Raw genomic sequence first — 13,964 nt, forward strand, 5'->3', positions numbered from 1 at the left:
CTTCTCGTCAGAACTTCAAAGTTCCTTGCTACGGGGCCAGATCCAGGGATCCCAAGGCGGCTCTAGTGGATGCACTAGTAGCACCTTGGACCTTCAAACTAGCTTATGTGTTCCCGCCATTTCCTCTCATCCCCAGGCTGGTAGCCAGGATCAATCAGGAGAGGGCGTCGGTGATCTTGATAGCTCCTGCGTGGCCACGCAGGACTTGGTATGCAGATCTGGTGAATATGTCATCGGCTCCACCTTGGAAGCTACCTTTGAGACGAGACCTTCTTGTTCAGGGTCCGTTCGAACATCCGAATCTGGTTTCACTCCAGCTGACTGCTTGGAGATTGAACGCTTGATTTTATCGAAGCGAGGATTCTCAGATTCTGTTATCGATACTCTTGTTCAGGCCAGAAAGCCTGTAACTAGAAAGATTTACCACAAAATTTGGAAAAAATATATCTGTTGGTGTGAATCTAAAGGATTCCCTTGGGACAAGGTTAAGATTCCTAGGATTCTATCCTTCCTTCAAGAAGGATTGGAAAAAGGATTATCTGCAAGTTCCCTGAAGGGACAGATTTCTGCCTTGTCGGTATTACTTCACAAAAAGCTGGCAGCTGTGCCAGATGTTCAAGCCTTTGTTCAGGCTCTGGTTAGAATCAAGCCTGTTTACAAGCCTTTGACTCCTCCTTGGAGTCTCAATTTAGTTCTTTCAGTTCTTCAGGGGGTTCCGTTTGAACCCTTACATTCCGTTGATATTAAGTTATTATCTTGGAAAGTTTTGTTTTTAGTTGCGATTTCTTCTGCTAGAAGAGTCTCAGAATTATCTGCTCTGCAGTGTTCTCCTCCTTATCTGGTGTTCCATGCAGATAAGGTGGTTTTTCGTACTAAACCTGGTTTTCTTCCAAAAGTTGTTTCTAACAAAAACATTAACCAGGAGATTATCGTACCTTCTCTGTGTCCGAAACCAGTTTCAAAGAAGGAACGTTTGTTGCACAATTTGGATGTTGTTCGCGCTCTAAAATTCTATTTAGATGCTACAAAGGATTTTAGACAAACATCTTCCTTGTTTGTTGTTTATTCCGGTAAAAGGAGAGGTCAAAAAGCAACTTCTACCTCTCTCTCTTTTTGGATTAAAAGCATCATCAGATTGGCTTACGAGACTGCCGGACGGCAGCCTCCCGAAAGAATCACAGCTCATTCCACTAGGGCTGTGGCTTCCACATGGGCCTTCAAGAACGAGGCTTCTGTTGATCAGATATGTAGGGCAGCGACTTGGTCTTCACTGCACACTTTTACCAAATTTTACAAGTTTGATACTTTTGCTTCTTCTGAGGCTATTTTTGGGAGAAAGGTTTTGCAAGCCGTGGTGCCTTCCATTTAGGTGACCTGATTTGCTCCCTCCCTTCATCCGTGTCCTAAAGCTTTGGTATTGGTTCCCACAAGTAAGGATGACGCCGTGGACCGGACACACCTTTGTTGGAGAAAACAGAATTTATGTTTACCTGATAAATTTCTTTCTCCAAGGGTGTGTCGGGCCCACGGCCCGCCCTGGTTTTTTAATCAGGTCTGATAATTTATTTTCTTTAACTACAGTCACCACGGTACCATATGGTTTCTCCTATGCAAATATTCCTCCTTAACGTCGGTCGAATGACTGGGGTAGGCGGAGCCTAGGAGGGATCATGTGACCAGCTTTGCTGGGCTCTTTGCCATTTCCTGTTGGGGAAGAGAATATCCCACAAGTAAGGATGACGCCGTGGACCGGACACACCGTTGGAGAAAGAAATTTATCAGGTAAACATAAATTCTGTTTTTGTTTAGCAAGGGCATTATATGTCTACAATAGATTTACAGGATGTGTATCTGCATATTCCGATTCATCCAGATCACTTTTAGTGTCTGAGATTCTCTTTTTAGACAAGCATTACCAGTTTTGTGGCTCTACCGTTTGGCCTAGCCTCAGTTCCAAGAATTTTTTCAAAGGTTCTCGGTGCCCTTCTTTCTGTAATCAGAGAACAGGGTTTTGGTATTTCCTTATTGGACGATATCTGGGTACTTGCTCAGTCTTCTCATTTTCGAAGAATCTCATACGAATCGACTTGTGGTGTTTCTTCAAGTTCATGGTTGGAGGATCAATTTACCAATCAGTTCATTGATTCCTCAGACAAGGGTAACCTTTTTAGGTTTCTAGATAGATTCAGTGTCTATGACTCTGTCCTTGTCAGACAAGAGAAGTTTAACATTGATATCAGCTTGTCAAAACCTTCAGTCACAATCATTCCCTTTGGTAGCCTTATGCATGGAAATTTTAGGTCTTAGGACTGCCGCATCAGATGCGATCTCCTTTGCTCGTTTTCACATGCGACCTCTTCAGCTCTGTATGCTGAACCAATGGTGCAGGGATTACTCAAAGATATCTCAATTAATATCTTTAAACCGATTATACGACACTCTCTGACATGGTGGACAGATCACCATCGTTTAGTTCAGGGGGCTTCTTTGTTCTTCCGACCTGGACTATAATCTCAACAGATGCAAGTCTTACAGGTTGGGGAGCTGTGTGGGGGTATCTGACGGCACAAGGGGTTTGGGAATCTCAGGAGGTGAGATTTCCGATCAATATTTTGGAACTCCGTGCAATTTTCAGAGCTCTTCAGTCTTGGCCTCTTCTGAAGAGAGAGTTGTTCATTTGTTTTCAGATAGACAATGTCACAACTGTGGCATACATCAATCATCAAGGAGGGACTCTCAGTCCTCTGGCTATGACAGAAGTATCTCGAATTTTGGTTTGGGCGGAATCCAGCTCCTGTCTAATCTCTGCGGTTCATATCCCAGGTATGGACAATTGGAAAGTGGATTATCTCAGTCGCCAAACGTTGCACCTGGGCGAATGGTCTTCACCCAGAGGTATTTCCTCAGATTGTTCAAATGTGGGAACTCCCAGAAATAGATCTGATGGCTTCTCATCTAAACAAGAAACTTCCCTGGTATCTGTCTGGATCCCGGGATCCTTGGGCGGAGGCAGTGGATGCATTATCTCTTCCTTACAAGTGTCATCCTGCCTATATCTTTCCGCCTCTAGTTCTTCTTCCAAGGGTATTCTCCAATATTCTAAAGGAATGCTCGTTTGTCCTGCTGGTAGCTCCAGCATGGTCTCACAGGTTTTGGTATGTGGATCTTGTCCGGATGGCCTCTTGCCAGCTGTGGACTCTTCCGTTAAGACCAGTCTTTCTGTCTCAAGGTTCTTTTTTCCATCAGGATCTCAAAACCTTAATTTTAAGGTGTGGAGTTTGAACGCTTGATTCTTGGTCAAAGAGGTTTCTCTGACTCTGTGATTGATACTATGTGACGGGCTCGTAAATCTGTATCTAGAGAGATATATTATAGAGTCTGGAAGACTTATATTTCTTCAGGATGGTTTAGATAAAGGTTTGTCCGCAAGTTTCTTAAAAGACAAATCTCTGGAAAAATTGCATGCTCTAGAAATTGCATGCTCTAGGGAGACTTCCGGAGGAGGAGCCCAGGTGAATGGTCATGTGAGACACCTGCTCCGGCTCACCTCTCCTGCAAGCTCACTGGCGGGAACTCTGCGCCCAAGCCCTGGGACCCTGGGCGGCTTGCATTAGCCAGAACTACCGCTACCGGAATCCCCTCTGGTGCCACTCCATTGCACTTTGCTGCACGTAGCAGCCATACAAGGACCTAATCTCTCCTACCATTCTCCAGCAGAGATTTAATTAAAATTGCCATATCTTGGCAGAAAGCTGGGAAGGAGGACAAAAATAAAGATGACGACTCTCTGCCTGCTGTCCAGACTTAACGCCGTTACTGCCCAAACTACCTCTTTTCTAACAGTGATGCACGTATAAAGCCCTACCAGCTTTAAATGCAGAATGCCCTCACCTGCCTAAACATAAAACAAGACATGCCTGACACCGGGGACCTCAGCCACCTGGGACTTTAACCTACTCTTATCCCTTAACAATCTGTGGCAGTGGAGCTGAACCTAACAGCGCATCCCGGCACTGATCCCTGGTACAGCTTTTCCTTTTGCCCCGGCACTCTTACCTGGTTCTGAGGTGGGAGCTCCTGGCCGCCTGGAGGACCTTGGGCGAGTGCGGCACACTGGATGCACCGAGCCGCGGCGTCCCTGACGACGGGACGGTGAGAAGGCGCAGGGATCCACGGGGCGCTGCTCCCCATTGGCCCGGACGTCCCCTCCCACCGGTGCTGCGTGAGGGGCCCGGGTCACGTCCATCTGCTGCGCTGCTGGTCCTGTCTTGAATCGCGGTGATTCCTCCTGCAGTCTCTCCGGACTGGTTCTGGCGTGCAATGGTCTTTGGAACTTCCTTGCCTACCTCTGCCGACTGAGTGCTCCCCCTCCCACCGGTGCTGCGTGTAGGGGGAGACCGGTCTCTCAAGGAAATCTCCACGGACATCCCTTATCTTTGGCCAGGGGCCGGTAAAGTATCAGATTGACTCATTCTTATGTCCTCTTGCTTCTGTTTGTTTCCCGAATACAACCTCCCTGCATGTCAATTATTTATTACAAGTAAATTGCCATTAATGCACTTGCTTGAACTGTATTGGCTCTGTACTCTTTAAAGAAAGGGAAAAAGGGAAGAAAAAGGAAAGGGAGGAAAAAACCTTCCTAATTAGGCTAATACCCTAAGGCCGGCTATTAACACCTTCTATGACAAGACTTTGGGCAAAAGTAAGGGAAGGGAATCAGAAAAGAAGGGAAGAAAACAAAGGGGAAAAAACACTGAACCGCAAATTACCAAGAATTCAACCTGGGACTTTATTATATCTGTTAAAAAAATGTGCAGAACTTAGATATATGGACATAATTCGTATGACTCCCGTCTCTCTCAGTGCTTCTTAAACATAGAAAAAGAGAGAAAAAAAAAAAAAAGAGAAAAAAAAGAAATCACTTTGAGAAATGCTCTAATATAACTATGCTGATACTGCACTTATAATCTTATAAGAGTATTATAATTTTGCTCTTTCTCTATTATAACATAAGGCTATAGCTTTAGATCTTTTTATAAATCCCTATGAACAACATGACTACATTACTAGATTGTCACTATATAGGATCTTAAATGTATGTTGAGCCTGAGTTCTACCCAGCAACACTGGCCTATTATTACTAATAAAGGGGCCACACCTATACCTACAAACTAGTAATTATTACCCTAGCACTATATAGGCCTATAAAAAGCTGCTTGGCCAATATTTTATTAGCCCTATACTACTGCCAATTAATGATATTGGTGCATATAGAAATACACAAGTAAAATTATACTCCTTAGATAGGATCAGTACATTACTCTAAGACGATACCACACTGTCTCCATTTCTTCTGTTTACCTCACACATTATGAACACAACTCTCTAAACGCTTTCTTCTCCAAAACTGCTCATAGGCTCTGTTATCACTAAGAGAGCGAATAACTATTACCTACCTTGGCTACCTATACAGTACTACTACCCATTAGACCACTGTTTGTAAAGCAAAACTTCAAATCTTACCATAGAAATGTTACTGTTTAAAAAACATTTGTCATAAAGTCTCTCATATTACTTGTGGGCTAAATGAAAATCCCTGGTCTTTTCACCTGTATCTTTCTGTAGTTGAAATTATAAAATTTAAACACACAGAAAACCTGACTATTTCTATAAGAAATCTATAACCAGAGTACTTGTTAAAATAATCTAGTGCTGATATCTAGAATCAACTTATATAGAGAGTGACCAACCTATACTGCTATTCCTTAGCAGATTAGAAACCCCCTATCTTCTGAAGAAGAGAGGAACTGAGCATCTGCCTAAAATCCCCTTACTCCCATATCAAAGAATTATGTAATTGTCTGCTTCGGCTATAACACTAGGGACAAAGCACATTGTAGAATCCTATTATTTGTAACCTTCACTAATCACACAAAATTGCTATTCTGCCACAATCATAAACACCCCAACGTCACCTGCACTAACACCCTATCACTTACTTCGGTAATTAGACTAAATTTATTCTTTACAGAACTTCACATTAGCCACCTTAAACTAGCTTAAATACACGACACCTCACTTTTTCACTTACTACCCTTGATCACAAATATTGTTTCTTGAAACACAACTTACTCCCACTATTCCTCACCTCACTGTGCCCTCACATTCTGTCACTTCTCCGGATCAATCTCATATAAGAACACACCTTCACTCAATCCCCTTGGCTTCCCCCCTCCACTCTTTTGGAAGGGCCCTTCACCAACACCCTCCCCCGTCACTATCACAATTAGACACGTGGCTTATGGATAAATTTGTATCTATTGCATCTAAGACACCCTCTCCAAATATGGCAGCTAGACAAAGGGACAGGAAACCTAAAAATACTCAGGACTCTACCACTGAAGCACAATCAACCTTAGCCCATACAATAGCGATGCCGGAACTCTCTACCCCACAGAGTCTGGTTGCAAGCATTACAGAAGCACTTACACCTAAATTTGATGTTCTTAGGGCAGAGATTAGGCAGGACATTTCCTCACTCACCCAAGAGATTAGACAATTCTCCAGCAGGCTGCAAGAAATGGAGCAGCGAGTATCAGATCTAGAAGACCTAACATTAGGGCATAGCTCTAAATTAGAAAGTTTGAACAATAATACTCAAAAAATTTATGATAGGCTGGAGGATCTGGAAAACCGCTCCAGAAGATATAACATTCGGATAATTGGTCTTCCAGAAGACAAACAATTTGACGATTTATGTTGCTTTATTTCAGACACACTCACAAAGGCCCTTAAAATTCCTCCAACCTATCATTCAATTCTGGTGGAGAGAGCCCATAGGTTAGGCACCCCCCGTTCAGATAACAAAAACGGCAATCGCCCTAGACCGGTTATTGCAAGACTACTTAACTTTCAGGACAAAAATATGATATTACAATATTTCCGGAAAAACCAGCCCATCTACATAGAAAATGCTAAAATTTTAATTTTCCAAGATTTCTCTGCATATACAGCTTCCAAGAGAAGAGAGTTGGCCCCAATCTGTACCAAATTCATACAGGATGGCCACCATGCCACTATAATTTATCCCTCCAAACTCACTTATAGTTAATAATACAACACATATATTTGAAGATGCCCAGTTGGCTGAAAATTTTTTCAAAACTATGAACCCACAACCTCACTAAAAAATGACTTTGCTACACATTGAGAAATTAGGCCTTGTGATTAGGGAACCCCCTTGGGATAGGGTGGTCTTTGTCTACTGTATGTATGAGCTCCTTTTTTTTTTTTTTTTTTTTTTTTCTTCCCTCTATCTCGACCTCTCCCCCCCCTCTCCACAATCTAGATGACACAAGGGATTAATAAATTAAAAATAGTATCATGGAATGTGGGAGGCATCTCAACTCCCATTAAACGAAAGGCGATACTTACACATCTGCGGAAGGCTCAAACCGATATCGGTCTCTTACAAGAAACCCACCTAAATTCAGAAGAATCTCTAAAACTAAAGGCGCAATGGGTCAAAGAGGTCCTTGCAGCACCGAGTGTTGGAAAAAAGAAAGGTGTGGCTATACTGATTGGAAAAAAAGCCAAAGTAGAGATATTGCACTCTGAGGCTGACCCCGGGGGGAGATACATTCTGGTAAAGCTGAGGAACGCACAGATAACTTATACAATATGTAACATATATGGACCAAATACCTCCGACCCAGAGTTCTGGAATCTAATCCAGTCAAAACTCCTATTAACCACTGAAGGACATTTGATCCTAGGAGGTGACTTCAATATGGCACCACATTGTCCCCTAGACAGACTTAGAAACAATGTCAAACAGATAAAACAAAAAAAAGATAATCTAGACTCCAAAATATTCAATAAAATTAAGCACAACTTAGCATTACGTGACATCTGGAGAGTCCAGAACCCTGGCGCCCAAGACTACACCTGCCTTTCAAAAGCTCACAAAACCCTCTCCAGGATTGATTTATTCCTAATTGATGAACGTATTGCAATAACAAAAGTAAAAGCAGGATTAATGCCAATCCTTCTATCTGACCACGGACCCATTACTCTTGAACTTTACTTTGATCAATTTAATACGAATACCTCACGATTTTTTTTTCCTTATCATCTAACTACAGACCTAAAATTTAAAAAATGGTTGAGGGATAAATTTGCCGAATATGTTAATTTTAACAAAGAATATATACAGCGCCCCGATATATTCTGGGAGACTGCGAAAGCAGTTCTTAGAGGAGAAATTATCGCCTACTCTGCCATCCTATCCAAAAAGGTAAAGTTAAGAGAGAGGGAGATGAATAATTCCCTGATCAATTCATATAACTGTTTTTTACTTGAAAAAACTCCTTTAAACTGGGCGAAATATATTCGTGCCAAAAGCATTAGAGACTCTTTTGCAATGACCCAAGAAACCCACAGAGAACTTAGGTTTCAAGCTAAACTTTATAGATTTGGTAATAAATCCGGAAAAATGCTAGCCAAATTAGTTAAAAATGAAGGAAAAAAACCACTGATAGAAAAACTAACTCATAATGGAAAACAGGTAACGAACCCAGAGGATATAGCGGGTATATTTATAGAATACTTTCGTGACATATATACATGCAGAGGCTATGATGCTGTGAAAGCATCAGAATTCTGGAGTAAAATCACCTATCCTTCAGCCTCGGACGAAGAGACATCCAGTCTTAACTCTCCCATTCTAATAGAAGAGATAGAGGAAGTAATCTCTAATCTCTCCCTTAATAAGGCAGCAGGTCCGGATGGACTCCCAAATGAATTTTTCAAAATTCTATCACCCCAAATAACACCTTACCTGAGCAATCTCTTTAACGAGATGTACATTAACGGCAAATCGGCCTCACCTTCCTTCTCCTCCTCATTTACGACCCTGATTCTAAAAGGAGGGAAAGATCCATCTCAAAAAGAGTCATATAGACCCATTGCCCTCCTAAATTCTGATTACAAAATCATGACATCTATCTTAGCAAACAGACTACAGAATATCTTAACAAAAATAATCCATCCGGATCAAGCTGGCTTTCTTAATAACCGAAACTCTGCTGCAAAAATTAGAGAACTTCTTGTCACTTTAGACTATACTCAGAACCCTCCCTCCTCTGAGGTGGAGAGAGAGGGCACCCCTGATTTAGCTATCCTGTCAATCGACGCAGAAAAGGCGTTTGACTCGGTTATTTTTAACCATATAATAACATCTTTATCAAAATTTGGGATTACAGGAAATTTCTCTAATTTCCTAGAAAATCTACATAAACAATCCCATACGAGATTAATAATAAATAATATTAATTCTCCTCCTATTATAATGGGTAGGGGGACGCGCCAGGGATGCCCTCTCTCTCCGCTTCTCTTCGATATAGCCATTGAACCCCTGGCCATTATGATAAGAGCATCTTTAGAAGGCATAAAAATTCGGAACTATGAAATAAAAATGGGACTATATGCAGATGATCTTTTAATCTATCTCTCCAATACAAAGCTTAATATACCAAAACTTCTCCAATTAACCGATCACTTCGGTCTATTTTCAGGGTACAAAGTAAATAAAACAAAGTCTGAGATTCTCTGGCTGAGGAGAAATAATAGTTCCATTCTAAACACTCCATTTAAGGTGGTTCATGAATCTCTTAAATATCTCGGGATCCACATACCAATTGATTTAAAAGACCTATATAAACTTAATATTACGCCCATATTAACTACCTTTAAGGAGAAATTAAAAAATTGGCAACATTTGCCTCTATCCATATCTGGCCGATCAGAGTTATTCAAAATGATTCTTCTTCCTAAAATTCTCTACATTCTGCAGAACGTCCCGCTAATTTTATCAGAGAAAGACATTCGCTTCTTTAATACCATGCTTAGACAATTTTTATGGCAAGGGAGAAGATCTAAGATATCCCTTGCCAAACTTACTGCACCAAGGGATCTTGGAGGCTTAGCATCACCCAATATTAGATTCTATAACCTTAGCTTCCTAGCACGAATAATTACGGACTGGATCTTTACTAAGAATTATATCCTTAACAATGAGTTAGAAAGGAATGTCTGCGAACCATATCTTCCATCAACCATGATCCACTGCCAACCAAAGAAGCTCCCAGCAGAGATCAAGAAACTTAAAACCATATATAACCCAATCAAGGCTTGGTGGAAAACAACCAAAGCCTTGGCAATAAACACCACGGTTTCGAATTATTTTCCTTTGACAGGGAATCCACAGTTCCAAGCAGGTATAAATTCAGCAGTCTTTAATCGATGGCACAATAACGGCCTTGTCAGGATATCCCAATTAATTGACAGTGATAGAAAATATACTAAAACCTTTGAAGAATTGAAGAATGAATTTAATCTTCTTAATAGAGATTTTTTTGCATATCTGCAAATAAGACATTATATTGCCGAATTAACCAAAGAGGCGGGCTGGTCTTGGGTGCTAGGTAAACTGGAAAGCTGGTTAACTTTAGTTAAAAACGGACACACATCCATTACCCCATGCTATCGTATACTCAGCGCTAATCAGGGTGCTTCCACTCTGGACAAGATGGCAGTGGTATGGTCCTCCCTAATACCCCAGAGTAACATAGAACCAAAAACTCTTCAGTTATCAATTAACAAAGTATCATCCACTACCCTGTCAGCCACCTGGCGAGAGGCACATCTTAAGCTCCTTCACGGGGCCTATTTCACCCCGGAGAAAGGCCTCAGAGTGCACAATCAACAATTTAATAAATGTCCAAAATGCTCTTATCTTGCGGCAGATCTGGTACATATGTTTTGGAAATGTCCTAAAATTAGACGGTTCTGGAACAAGTTAGAATACTGGCTTAGAACTGTCTTGAAAGTCGAGACAATTACTTTATCACTATACCGAATCATATTATGTTTGAATACAGAAAATAGTTACCAGAGGAACGAAAAGTTAGTAAATCTCTCTATCTTAGCATCTAGATATTTAATCTGTAAAAAATGGAAAATGAAAACACTGCCGACTATTACCGAAGTTAAGAACTACTTAAAAAAACAATGCGTACTAGAACAGAAAGACACAAACATTGACAAGGAATCAGATATAAAACATTTCTTTAATAAATGGGCAGCCTTTATTAAAACATTTCATGAAAGGGAAATTGATTACTTGATTTTCCCATTTAAAAACTCAGAAATAGTCCTCCTTGGCATTTGGTAGTTGATTGTAGACGCTGGAGAGGGGGGGTAGAGAATAATTGATATTTTCTCCCTTCTTCTGGGTTTTTTTTTTTTTTTTTTTTTCTTCTATTTAGTTTGTTCTTGTTATGTAAATATAGATGACGTCATGGAGGTCATGACGACTGAGAGTATTGGTTTAAAGTTTCAAAAAAAAAAAGGAAAAAAAACCAGCAGAGTATATAACTCATTTATCTGAAATACGGATAATTCTGTCAATTATTTTTTTTAGGTCTGACTTCATGTTATCTTTATCTTTCTGTATAAGCCCTGCGTGGCGCAAGACATGGTTTCTTATTTTTTGCCTTTTCTCTGTATACATTGCTGGATATAAATAAAAGTTTAAAAAAAAAAAAAAGACAAATCTCTGCTCTTTCTGTTCTTTTTCACAGAAGGATTGCTAATCTTCCTGATATTTATTGTTTTGTACAACCTTTGGTTCATATAAAACTTGTCATTAAGTCAATTTCTCCTCCTTGGAGTTTGAATTTGGTTCTGGGGGCTCTTCAAGCTCCTCCTTTTGAACCCATGCATTCTTTAGTCGTTATATTACTTTCTTGGAAAGTTTTGTTTCTTTTGGCCATCTCTTCTGCCAGAAGAGTCTCTGAATTATCTACTCTTTTTTGTGAGTCTCCTTTTCTGATTTTGCATCAGGATAAGGCGGTGCTGCGAACTTCTTTTGAATTTTTTACCTAAGGTTGTGAATTCTAACAACATTAGTAGAGAAATTGTGGTTCCTTCATTATGTCCTAATCCTATGAATTCTAAGGAGAAATCATTGCATTCTTTGGATGCTGTTAGAGCTTTGTAATATTATGTTGAAGCTACTAAGTCTTTCCGAAAGACTTCTAGTCTATTTGTCATCTTTTCCGGTTCTAGAAAAGACCAGAAAGCTTCTGCCATTTCTTTGGCATCTTGGATGAAATCTTTATTTCATCATGCCTATGTTGAGTCGGGTAACACTCCGCCTCAAAGGATTACAGCTCATTCTACTAGGTCAGTTTCTACTTCCTGGGCGTTTAGGAATGAAGCTTCGGTTGATCAGATTTGCAAAACAGCAACTTGGTCCTCTTTGCATACTTTTACTAAATTCTACCATTTTATGTGTTTACTTCTTCTGAAGCAGTTTTTGGTAGAAACGTACTTCAGGCAGTGGTTTCAGTTTGAATCTTCTGCTTATGTTTTTTCATTAAAATTTTATTCTGGGTGTGGATTATTTTCAGCAGGAATTGGCTGTCTTTATTTTATCCCTCCCTCTCTAGTGACTCTTGTGTGGAAAGATCCACATCTTGGGTAATCATTATCCCATACGTCACTAGCTCATGGACTCTTGCTAATTACATGAAAGAAAACATAATTTATGTAAGAACTTACCTGATAAATTCATTTCTTTCATATTAGCAAGAGTCCATGAGGCCCGCCCTTTTTTGTGGTGGTTTTGATTTTTTTATATAAAGCACAATTATTCCAATTCCTTATTTTATATGCTTTTGCACTTTTTTCCTTATCACCCCACTTCTTGGCTATTCGTTAAACTGAATTGTGGGTGTGGTGAGGGGTGTATTTATAGGCATTTTAAGGTTTGGGAAACTTTGCCCCTCCTGGTAGGAATGTATATCCCATACGTCACTAGCTCATGGACTCTTGCTAATATGAAAGAAATGAATTTATCAGGTAAGTTCTTACATAAATTATGTTTTTTTGTCTACTATGTATACATATCAAAAGACCTTGACAAATTTGTTACTTTCTATGCAAGAAGATTATACACTATTAGGAACAAGAACATTTGTTTGGGTAATAATTCTATGGCCATAGACCAACTAAAAGAAATTATCCATATAGTCATGGTTATATTATTGTCATAGGTTTTCTGCTGTACTTCGTTATAAAAATGTGTGCATGCAAAATGCTTCCTTGTTCCTGATTTATATTTGTAGTAAAATAAGCAGTAATACATTTTGTGTGTTTCCAGACCATGACTCGAAGAGGTAGTAGCCCTGGCAGTCTAGAAGTTCCTAAAGACTTGCCTGATATACTTAATAAGCACAGCCAGATGAGACCAGCAGATGACCCTGGTGTTCCTTCAGAGTGGACGTCCCCAGCAAGTGCTGCCAGCAGTGATCTTCTTAGCTCTGATAGTCATTCAGATTCATTTAATGCCTTTCAATATGATAGCAAGAGGTTTGAAGGTAAGTTACATTGCTTTATTGTTTACATTTTTGTTTTCTTCTACATTGATGTATTGTTTCCTTTTCTTTCTCTTCCTTTTTTTTCTTTTATATATAATGATTTTATTGTATTGAGTTCTGCAAAAATGCAACATATACCAGAAACAAAAGTGTCACATGTAAGAAGTAACTAATATGTTATATATGTCCATTGAAGAGTATGGATCTTAAACAAGCAGGTAAACCTATATACAATCATGTGAAAAAGAAAGTACTCTCTGAATTTGAATTCTATGGTTTTACGTATCGGGACATAACAATCATCATCTGGTCCTTAGCAGGTCTTAAAATTAGGTAAATACAACCTCAGATGAACAACAACACATGACATATTACACAGTGTCATGGTTTATTTAACAAAACTAGAGCGAAAATGTTGAAGCCATGTGTGAAAAACCAAGTAAAAAATAAAGGAAAATGCGCCCAAGAAAAAAGGGGGGACCCTTCACAGGTCAGATGAATATATAGAAGGTAAACCGCAAT

General features: G+C 39.9%; 1 protein-coding gene across 9 annotated transcripts in view; it reads left to right on the forward strand.

The window, feature by feature from the left end:
* RALGAPA1 (Ral GTPase activating protein catalytic subunit alpha 1) overlaps window positions 1-13,964 on the forward strand; it is a 1,007,748-nt gene that overhangs the window by 491,937 nt on the left and 501,847 nt on the right. For all 9 annotated transcript variants that reach the window (XM_053697738.1, XM_053697739.1, XM_053697743.1 and 6 more), the window contains one exon: window positions 13,226-13,442. In XM_053697738.1, coding sequence (XP_053553713.1) covers window positions 13,226-13,442 — 217 coding nt within the window. The remainder of the gene's footprint in view (window positions 1-13,225; window positions 13,443-13,964) is intronic.

The sequence above is a fragment of the Bombina bombina genome, chromosome 1 (assembly GCF_027579735.1).
Source record: "Bombina bombina isolate aBomBom1 chromosome 1, aBomBom1.pri, whole genome shotgun sequence".
Lineage (NCBI taxonomy): Eukaryota > Metazoa > Chordata > Amphibia > Anura > Bombinatoridae > Bombina > Bombina bombina.